At 31.4% G+C, this 11,453-nt stretch overlaps 1 protein-coding gene across 1 annotated transcript; it reads right to left on the bottom strand.

Moving 5' to 3' along the window:
• Nucleotides 1-7,752: 7,752 nt before the first annotated feature.
• Nucleotides 7,753-11,453, bottom strand: LOC114183816 (uncharacterized). Its single transcript, XM_028070964.1, has 5 exons — nucleotides 11,236-11,453; nucleotides 11,017-11,146; nucleotides 8,681-8,768; nucleotides 8,331-8,410; nucleotides 7,753-8,238 (listed from the first exon to the last, which is right to left on the bottom strand). The coding sequence occupies exons 3-5, from the start codon at nucleotides 8,750-8,752 to the stop codon at nucleotides 7,977-7,979; spliced, it is 414 nt and encodes a 137-aa protein (XP_027926765.1). The 5' UTR covers nucleotides 8,753-8,768; nucleotides 11,017-11,146; nucleotides 11,236-11,453; the 3' UTR covers nucleotides 7,753-7,976.

Below are 11,453 nucleotides of genomic sequence, written 5' to 3'. Positions count from 1 at the left end.
ACGGGCCAGCCCGTCCTGATCCGTTGGCCCGTTTTAAAAAAATAAAATAAAATAAAAATAATTAAAAAGATTAATTTTTTAGATTATATATTTTAAATGTATAAATATATAATAGTATTGTAATTTAAATCATTAACACCTACACATTAAGTTTGAATTATTAGTTATAATTGAATAATTTAATATGTAAATTTAATAATTATTTTAACTTATCTAATTAAAAACATTAACTAATCAATTAAAAGTTAAAATAATATTTTATTTGATTAAATATGACTTTAATAATAATTTATATGTATATATAAACAAATTTAAAAAATAAAATAAATTAAAAAATTTGAAAACTAATTAAAAAAAAAAAACTAGACGGGTCAGCCCGGCCCGGCCCGTTAGCACGTCCTATACGGGACGGGTTGTGACTATTGGCCCGTTTCTGTTTGACGGGTCAGCCCGGCCCGGCCCGATTTTTAACGGGCCACATAGGGCCGGGCCAAAACGGGTCGGACTGGCCCGTTTGCCACCCCTAACTTCATAGTCACGAGGAATGCCTTAAAATGAAAGATACCGGGAATGTTGACAACAAAAAGTTGTTCCTTGAGATCATTCTCAAGACCTTTTTTAGTTTAATATTTGATGAATGAGCTAAGGTATTGCGAACAACTAAAAGTCGAGGTTTAAAGATGTTTAAATATCTATTCTTTCTTTAATCCTTTAGACATTTTTTAAGGATAAAATCGTGACGCAGCCTATATTTGAAAGCGAACAATGTCTTAGATATTATCTAATTGATGATTATTCTTCATCTAATTTAGGATCAAAATAAATAGAGTTTATATAATACAATACAAAAATTATATTATATATATATAATATGAATTGTGAGTAAATTTATATAAAAGTTGGTGACATTATTTTTAACTTAAAATTTTAAAACAATAAATTTATAAATAATTTTTTATATGTTGTTTTCTTTTCATTGTCATGAAATGTAGGATACCAACTCATGCTTAACTCCAATATGTGAAAGATTTGTTTGACCAAAAACTTTAGGTTTTGTTCTTTTGGTAAGATGGATTTGGGAGAGAGAATGAAAATGAATTTGTATAGATTTGAGGATGATATTGGGTCTTTCGAGAGAGGATCACCGGAGAGATTTAACACCAATGAGCATGAGCCTAACCCACATAAGAAATTGACACCACTCTCAACCACAAACCTTAAGACAATGGGTTTATGGGTCTTGATCCTTATATGGTGCTCAACTTTCTCATTAATGTGGGACTTAGACTCACACTTGGATTCTCAACAAATGAATATGTATGTTTTTTTGAGTGAATTTAGAGAGTAATATATGTGGATTTAAAGATGAATTTTGTGAAAGTTAATGAGTGATTTGAGTGATGTGATAGATTAATTTTTTTTAATAGATATTATATTAAAGATTACTAAAATACCCTTTTTGATAAAAATAAAATTAATTAATTATTAAATAATTTTAAAATATTAAAATTAAAAAATATTTTAATTATTATTAATTATTATATACACAAATTAATAGTAATAATATAAATTATATATATTATTATTTTTTAATAGTATTTTAATTAATATTAATTATTACATATGTTTATATATAATAATAATTATTATTTTACATATTATTAATTATGATATAATAATATATTAATTATTATATTTTTAAGAGTATTTTAATTATTATATATATTTATATATATTATTAATGATAATTATTATTATATTATATACATGTGTTAAATTAATTATTATTATTATACATATAAATATATATATATATATATATATATATATATATATATATATATATATATATATATATATATATATATATATACACACTAGCGAAAACACGAGCGTTGTCGCACTTCTGTGTTCGCATTTTTTAATATTTTATAGAAATTTGAGTTAAGTTTAACTCTCGTGCTAAAAGCAAAAATATTAAAATATCTTTCATCGTTGAAGCATGTCATTGCGGCTACCACGTCTTTGCATCCGTCGTCATTGTCACTACACATCCGTTCTCCATTGTTGTTGCAATCCTTTTGAGAGAAAGCAATAAGAGAGAGTGTAAACCGATGATAATTTATGGGAAGCTTGTTCAAGAAAACTCTTTCTGAATAATTTGTTTCGAAAATCTTGTTCTTGAAATCCTATTCATCTTATAAGTTTTGAAAAGTTTGTTCTGAAAAGTTCATCTAAACAAGTATTTCATATGTTCTGGAAAGCTTATTTTGAAAATTATGGTCTAGAAAACTCTTTACAAAATGTATTTCATATGTTTTAGAAATTCTATTTCAAAATTTTTCTTCCAGAAACCCTATTTTGGAAATCATGTTCTTAGAATTTCATAAAATTTGTTCCAAAAATCTTGTTAAATAGGTAATCTTGAAGTCCCTTTAGGAAGGGTAGAAGGTTGTTTTGAAACATGGGACTGTTGTTAGAAATCATAGGAGCTCAAAAAACAAAAGTCTTTCCCGTTCATCTATAACAATATATAAAGAATAGACACAATCAATCATGAGTTAACATTATTTTAATACAATAGAAAATGTATCTTTTATTTCTTCTTGTAAATATTTTATAATTACTTGTTGATTAACCTTTAAATGTATTAGAGATTTCCTTCCTTCGTACTTATTGCATTTACATTGTCACGTACTTGCTGGAAAAAAAATTGTCATGTGCTTCTTCATCTCTTTGATTTGATTATCTAGTTGTTGTTTGTTAAATGAAACTTTCAAAATGGTTTATAAATTTTAGATCTTTACCCTTAACATTTTGCCAATGTAAAAGAGATTTGTAGTTATTTTAGATAAAATTTAACATCTACATTAGGATAAATTAATAAATCACATAGTAATAGTAGACTTGATTACTTTTATTATAGCATGGAATTATGTGTACGTCCAATCATATAAAAATGAATAATTAAAAAGAATTATTAAGATAAATCAAGATTGCAAAAAGTTTAATTTAGACCTTTTGAAAAAAAATGAAAAGTAATAAAAGGCTAAAAAATAATCAAGGAATTAAAAAATAAATAAATAAAAGATATTAAAAGGAAGCATTTGTTGTTCTGAAAAAAAAAATTGATCAAATTCACTTGAGCAATATAATAACGATAGGTCTAATGAATATCTTTGATATCTTCCTTTAGTTGTACGTTATTTTTGTTATTTTTTTATATGATTTTTTGTTTCTTCTATTTTCTCTTTATATTTAAGAATATTTCATTCTTATAAAATTATTTTATCTTTTAAGAATGAACAAAATTAATCTAACTAAACTTAAGTATAATTATCTGTATTATATTAAAGTAACAAAAAAAACTATTTTTCATAAAAAATAAACATTAAAGTAAAAAAAATTAATAAACATTAAAGAGTATTGTTTTACCGTTTATTTTTAAAAAACTGAACTTCTATCGGTTAACTGCTCACTAATTGAATTATATATTTTATTTTCTCATTTTTTTTCAATGACCTCTTATCCTAAACACCGTGCACACTCCATTTTTTAATTCAATCACCATCGTTGAGACAATGATCGTGAGCTTCTCATCCCCGTCACTACTATATAAGGTCATGCCGCCTTGCTCTCGTCGTTCCACCTTACCACCTTCACTGCAATTCTAACACCTCACACCCCACTCAACTTGTATGTCTTTTTTTGAACCTTAACCCTAACTAATATTTTATCCTTCTCTTATATGTCTTTTGCATTCTTCTCATTTTTGTATACTCAATGTTTCACTACTCCCATTTCACCTTTTTTTTTCACCGTCTTATAATATTTTTCTTAAATATTTAGGCTTTTACCAATTTCGGAACTCTATGTTCTCCTTTTTGATAAAATAGTTATTTGTGTGAAAGGTGAATACAAACCAATTTAAACTTGTCCTTTGAATGTTTTTTTTATTGAAAGTATACAATTTGTTTATGTTATTGTTTATTCACTTACTATATATAATTTGGGAAAAAACTTTATGTTTCAATTTTTTAATGTTTAAGAGGGACCTCACGATTTTGGTGTTGGTGCTGAAAAAACTTTTGGGTGTGACACTTTATATGCACATTACAAAGCAACTCTTCTTTTGCTCTATATTAATTAATTATGAAAGTATAAAATTTTCCTTTAAATTTTCTCCTCTTTTTTAAATTATTTTAAAATTTAGCACAACTAAAGAGTATTTCAGTTCAGTTCGGTTCGATTTGATTCGATTTGGTTCAGTTCGGTTCGGTTCGGTCCAGTTCTATTCACTTCGATCTGGTTTGGTTCAGTTCGATCTAGTTCGATTCAGTTCGGCCTGGTTCGATTTGGTTCGGTTCAATGCGGTTTGGTTCGGTTTAGTGTGGTTTGATCCGGTTCAGTTCAGTTCGATCTGGTTCGGTTTGGTTCAATTTGGTTCGGTTCGGTTTGGTTCGGTCTGGTCCGGTTCGGTTCGGTTTAGTGCGATTTGGTTCGATTCGGTTTGGTCTAGTCTGGTTCGATTCGGTTCAGTGTGGTTTGGTTCTGTTTAGTGCAATTTAGTTCGGTTTAGTGTGGTTTGGTTCGGTTCAGTCTGGTCTGGTTAGGTCCGGTTCTGTTCGGTTCGGTTTGGTTCAGACCGGTCTAGTCAACTTTGGTTCGGTTTAGTGCGGTTTGGTTCGGTTTAATGCGGTTCGGTTCAGTTTGGTCTGATCTAGTTTGGTTCGGTTATGTTCGGGTCGGTATAGTGCAATTTGGTTCGTTTCAGTTCGATCCAGTTTGGTTCTGTGAGCTTCAGTTTGGTCTAGTCCGATTCGGTTCGGTTCGGTTTGATCTGGTCCGATTCGCTTCAGTTTAATTTGATTCAGCTTAGTTCAGTTCAATAAATAATATATAATGAATTTTTAAAATGGGTGTTAAATGTTGGATTAAAAAATAAAATATGTACATAAGAGAAATTTTTAGACAATTGTTAAAGATAAAAGAGGTTTTTAGACTAACGGTTAAAAATAAACTATTTATAAAATAATTAGTTTTTAAAATAATAATTAAAGGTAAAATTGGAATAACAAAATATAGACACAAAAGAGGATATCTTTTTATATATTGTTATAGATAACTAAAATTAATCTAACTAAACTTAACTATGACCGTCTGTACTATATTAAAGTAACAAAACTAAACTAAACTATTTATAATGAAAATTAAATATTAAAGTAAAAAATATTAATAAAAATTAAATAGTATTGTTTTATCGTTTATTTTTAAAAAAACTAAACTTTTATCGGTTAACTGCTCACTAATTGAATTATGTATTTTATTTTCTCTTTTTTCTTCAATGACTTCTTATCCTAAACATCGCACACACTCCATTTTTTAATTCAATCACCACCATTGAGACAATGATCATGAACTTCTCATCCCCGTCACTATTATATAAGGCCATGCCGCCTTGCTCTCGTCGTTCCACCTTACCACCTTCACTGCAATTTTAACACCTCACACCCCACTCAAGTGGTATGTCTTTTTTTTTTTGTTTTTTGAAACTTAACCCTAACTAACGTTTTATCCTTCTCTTATATGTCTTTTGCATTCTTCTCATTTTTTAATACTCAATGCTTCACTACTCCTATTTCGCCTATTTTTTTCATTGTCTTATAATATTTTTCTAAAATATTTAGGCTTTTACCAATTTTGGAACTCTATGTTCCCCACTTTGACAAAATAGTTATTTGTGTGAAAGGTGAATACAAACCAATTTAAGCTTGTCATTTGAATCTTATTTTTATTAAAAGTATAGAGTTTGTTTATGTTATTGTTTATATACTTGCTATATTTAATTTAGGGAAAAACATTATGTTTCAATTGTTTAAGAGGGACCTTACGATTGTGGTGTTGGTGTTGAAAAAACTTTTGGGTGTGACATTTTTTATGCACATTACAAAGCGACTCTCCTTTTGCTATATATTAATTAATTAAGAAAGTGTAAAATTTTCCTTTAAATTTTATACTCTTTGTTTGAAGGTATTTTAAAATCCAACACAACTAAAGAGTCTTTCAATTCAGTTCGGTTTGGTTAGGTTCAATTCAGTTTGGTTAGGTTCAGTTTGGTTCGGTTCGGTTTGGTTCGGTTTTGGTTTGGTTCAGTTTGGTTCAACTCGGTTCAGTTTGGTTCGATTCGGTCTGGTCCGATTCGATCGGGTTCGGTTCGATCAGATTCGGTTATATGCGGTTCGGTTCGGTCTGGTCCGGTCCGGTTCAGTGCGGTTCAGTTCGGTTCGATTTGGTTCAGTTTGGTCTGATTCGGTTCGGTTGGGTTCAGTCCGGTTCGATCCATTTTGGTTCGGTTCGGCCTGGTTCGGTTCGGTTTAGTGCGGTTTGGTTCAGTGCAGTTCGATTCGATTCGGTCCGATTCGGTTCGATTCGGTCTGGTCTGGTTCAGTTCAATTCAATTCAGTTCGGTTCAGTTCAATTCAATTCAGTTCGGTTCAGTTCAACAAAGAATATATAATGAATTTTTAAAATAATGGTTAAATGTAAAATTAGAAAAATAAAACATGTAGAAGAGAAAAGTTTTTTAAAACAATTGTTAAATAGAAAAGAGGTTTTTACACCGGCGGTTAAACCAAAGAAGAAACAAATCTACATCTTAAACCAAAGAACTTTATGGATGACAGTAGAAGACTTTCTTCTAGAGACTGTCTAGTAGTAGTATGAGAGACCGTTTAGTGCGTGAAAGTTCAGTGAGAATTCAATTTGAGTTGAAGGACAATTAGAGGAACTTCCACTTGTAAGACTACTCACTGTCTTTTGATCATACAATGTTTAAAGGAATTCCTAGAAATTGATTAACAAAAACAGAGTTCTTCAAAGCATTATTGGGAATTTGGTACAGTTTCTTTTCATTCTACCGGACTAATTTGATATTGGATAATATATTGTGAATGAGATACTGAAATAAGGAACAAGTAAATGTGGAGGCAGTGGCAATTGCATCTTGCAGAAATGAAAAATCTAGATTTGTTTACTATTACAAACAAAGCAACAGTCTTATTCAGGGTGTGACTCACTTCACCAATTGAAGGCCAAAATTGCAGATTTTGTAAACTTTGATTTGCGGATCACATTAGAAGCTGTGTTATAATTTTGTTTGTATCATCTTTTGTATATTTGCTTTTTGGTTAACCTATTGATTTCACGAAGTTTTAAAATAATGTACAATCAGCTTTTTGTGGCTGGGATGGGAACTGAGCAGAAATATGAACGATATCTGTCTGAATTGTTATTGTTCGTGCTTTTTCTTCGTTTCTTTCCTGATAATTATCTCCATCGATAGATTTATCTTTAATATTTTATTAATATTAACCGAATTCACGCTTTAAATATATCAGACAAAAACTTAAACTTATATCTCAACATGGCAAGCATAGTTTTATTAATTAATTAAAGAACATTTTGGTATAAACAACGATGCTTCTGTAATTTTTCGCATATATTAGTGGTGTATGTGATAAAAAATGTTTAAGAATTGCAACTTGAATGCTATAATTAAATAAGGTAGAAAAAAAAAACCGTTCTCTTCTGAATGTCAAAGTTCAAGCCAAATAAATAGTTTGGATAATTTTATAATCACACACACACATATAGCTAAGCATAAATTTTAGTATCATCCTTTAAAAAGAAAAGTGTTTGTAGCGAAAACGTTCATTCAGTAAATATGCCAACAATTAGCTAAGTCGCAATAACTGGTATAAAGTAACACATTAAAGTAAAAATATGTAACTAGAAAAACGCCATTGGTCAAGTCACTACAGCTTCGCATGAACAATTCATGCTAATATTTTCCCATTCACTACAGCGGTCACGATACGTAAAAATCTGCACCAAGTATTAAGCCAAAATTCCAACAAGGCAAATGCAAAATGTGATACTTTACAGCTTTGCAGCAAAAAAGAACTCATCAGTGAATGTCACTTCTGCTTCTTATTTCGCAATATAGATGATGCCAAAGGTGCCGTTGCCTTCCTCTTAGCAAACGCATTAGTTCTGCTATCTAAGTCCTCGCTGTCTTCGTCGTCATCTAAACCATCTCTCGCAATTGTGGCAGACTCCTTAGCAATATTGGCTGCTTTTCTTTTTTCAGCTGTCAATTTGGCATACAACTTCTTTTCGACAGGGTCATCGGAAGGAACAAATTTTGATTGGCGTGAAACTTTTGCACCTAGACCAAGCCTGTAAAGTTGTGTAATGATATAACATAAGCAATATCTGTCATGACAAACAAACAAGTGCATCATAACATAAGCGATAGATTTGCTACTGACCCGGCAGGTCTACTCTCTAAATCCGCCTTTGTTCTATGATCATCATCATCTTTGCTCATATTATTTACCCATAACTCGGCCTGCCAATCAATAATAGTACAAGCACCAAATTGATATTTTGATATAAATCAAGAGGAGCAAATTGTTCAGGAAGATGGAAATCACTCTCGTATATATAATAAGTTCCAGTCTTTAACCAAGCTACTTTACTAACTAGTCACACACACGTTTAATAAAATGTTCATTGTTGTCAGTGTAAGGTAATAATCTGCATGAATGAACATTAGTACTGCATAAAACGATTTGACAACCACAAAATACATATGGCAAGAGGGGCACAAATTGCTTACCAATTTCAATGCCTTGTTCAACTTAACAATTTGGGGAGCACCAGTTTTCTTGGATGTTTTTGTGACAGTCATTTCAAGCTCTTGTGCCCTGATAAATTCAAAAGAACGAATTGTTATACACTCATACTACCACATTTTAAATATTTGAAAACACGATAGCTCTCTTTTAAAACAAAAAAATTGCTTACGTACATATGCTTTCTATTCTGACATATATTCCCTAATTCAACGAGCCCACGAATTAAGTATTCCAATAACTATTGGGTGACTTAGGGCAGATGGGTCCAACCTAGTACGATGTGGGGCGTGTAGGGGTTGATGCACACAACCTTACTCTCACAAGTAGGGAGGTTTTCAGGATTTGAAGTTGTGAACTCCGTATCACAAGACTTTACTCATGCAGGGAGAAAAAACATATTTTAAACAATTTTTAAAAATATAAAAGCTATTTTATAATTCTAGTTTGGATGAAATATTTGACACAGCCTCTCAATAGTGAATATCATGAAGTTTTCTTTATTCACTAGTAATAAAATCTAACTAAACAAACTTCTAGTGCTTTAGCTTCACACAAAAAATGTCACTCCAGAAACATTCTGCAAGTTTTAAAATGACATATTAAGAATATCTATCTCAAGAAATAATCTATCTATCCGAGCTCCTGATCTAGGAGCTTCTGTTTATACTTCATAGTATCATGCACTTGGATAAGACAAGATGGGACATGGTAGAGAGAAATTGATTGATGGACAAAGGAGCACAAAGATCAGTGGGCGAAGTGTGTGAAAAGGAACTCCAAGAATCACATCACTGTCTTACTCTCCTATTCCTACTTTCTTAGTCTCTCCACATAATGGGGCTATTAGCAATCTGAGAAAAAAAATACTAGTCTTTGGGTCTAAAGGTTTATTTACAGCTGACATTGCCTCTTTCTTGAGAATCAGTCTTGTCCTCAAGACTGAAATATGGAAATCGACTCTCAATGGAGAATTATTCTTCCCATGTAACCTCTTCAATTGGTTTGCCAATAACTTATTATCCAACAACACCTGTAAAACCTCAGTAAAGTGTTCCATATGGGACTCCCAATCCTGACTGTATATTAGAATCATAAAAAAAAAAACAATACATATTCCCACAGATTGGGCTTAAAGATCTCATTTGTGAAGGCTTGAAACATAGAAGGCGCATTCATAAGTCCAAAAGGCATCATTAAGTATTCAAAATGACTATGTGAGTTCTAAAAGCAGTCTTATGCACATCACTAGCTTTCACCTGAGATTGGTTATTTCCAAAATTTCAAATCCAGATTAGAAAATAATTTAGACCCATAGACCTCGTCGATAATTGCAAAGCAGCATAAATCACGCTTTGGAGGAACAATTTGAGTATTCAGCCTTAACAAAGAGAAATGCATGATGGTGCTCGAAAAGTGAAAAGATTCTGAAGCAGTGACAAACTAAAAGCAATTAACAAATGGATGATGATATTTAATAATACTTACGGAGAATACGAATTCCAGGCAGAGGAAAGCTTGATCCACCAAAGTAAGGGACCTAGGGTCATAGTTCTGGGAAGAAAGTAGTGGAAGCTATTCTGTTCTTTATTCCTTTTCTGTTTCAATTTTACTTTTTTAAGAAATAATTTTTCTTTTATTGTTCCAATGAGTTGATAAGAGTTTAGATGTTGACTAGTTATAGGGGATACATACACGTTTACCCTGGGTTTGATGTCAACGATGTGGAAACTCAACCAATAACAATCACAATACTTAGACCGAGATAGGACAATAAAATTTACTGAAAGCAGTGCTAGAGAGTTATTCTAGAGTTTTGGAGGGCCTAGCACTCGACATTGTTGCATGGATCGAAGATGTTCTTTATCGAGAGGTTTAGAAACTGCAGACATATTTTTTACAACTGCATCCTAACAATGTTGTCTACCATCCAACAATACTTTTGTAAACTACATGTAAAGGTTTAAGAGTGAAGCGAGTACTTACATTCTCAAACTTGTCTCTCATTTAGTAAATTATACATATTCAAACGTAATTAGAGCAAAATTTTCCCAATAAAGACACCTTATCTCACTAGATGAGATGGATTACATATCATTTGTCCTGGTTAAAAACCAATTTCTCAAGAACATTAATCATCGTGAAATTGCTTCCATTAATTTCTTCTAACGTCCTTAAACCAATAGGTTAAAACCAATTTCTTAACATTCCACCATCCCCACACACATATGTTAAACTTTACAGCAACACAGAAAGAAGGAATGGAACTTCAACAATAGACAATAAAATAAAGTAAAAATGTCGCAGTGAGACTTCCTACCTGACACAATCTAAAGCTCAAGCAAGATCTCTAGGTTCAAAAGCACCAATTTCTCTTACAACTTCACAAATTCAAACTGTTCTTCCAATAAATGTGAAATCAGCTAGTTTCTTTTGGATAGCAGCAAACACTGCAAGGCAAAGACCAAATCAATGTAGAGAAGCAACATATGGAATGTATAAAGGAAACAAACAAAAAGTGGAGCACCGCGAAACTAACCCAGAGAAGACGACACGCCGCTCACGGCGGAGTTGCGACCAGCCGTCACGCAACGCGGCAGAGTTTGGGGATTTGGAGTCGTTGAGGGATTGGAATCGCCACTTGGGACTTACAAGTTCTGTAGTTTTTTAGTTTTTATTTGTTATAGAATAAACTTTCTAAAACATGTAATTTTTTTCTTTTTGTTTATAAAAGTTCGTTCCAAAACAAATGAGAAA

The sequence above is a fragment of the Vigna unguiculata genome, chromosome 5 (genome assembly GCF_037176805.1).
Source record: "Vigna unguiculata cultivar grain cowpea cultivar isolate G323 ecotype 2 chromosome 5, ASM3717680v1, whole genome shotgun sequence".
Classification (NCBI taxonomy): Eukaryota; Viridiplantae; Streptophyta; class Magnoliopsida; order Fabales; family Fabaceae; genus Vigna; species Vigna unguiculata.
The sequence above is the reverse complement of the archived record's forward strand: the minus strand, read 5'-3'. Positions and strand labels throughout refer to the sequence as shown.

Coding starts and splice junctions, on each gene's coding strand:
- LOC114183816 (XM_028070964.1), bottom strand. CDS start 8,752: ATGACTGTCACAAAAACATCCAAGAAAACTGGTGCTCCCCAAATTGTT. Junction 8,411..8,680: donor TGAACAAGGCATTGAAATTG/GTAAGCAATTTG, acceptor ATTGATTGGCAG/GCCGAGTTATGGGTAAATAA. Junction 8,239..8,330: donor TTAGAGAGTAGACCTGCCGG/GTCAGTAGCAAA, acceptor ACAACTTTACAG/GCTTGGTCTAGGTGCAAAAG.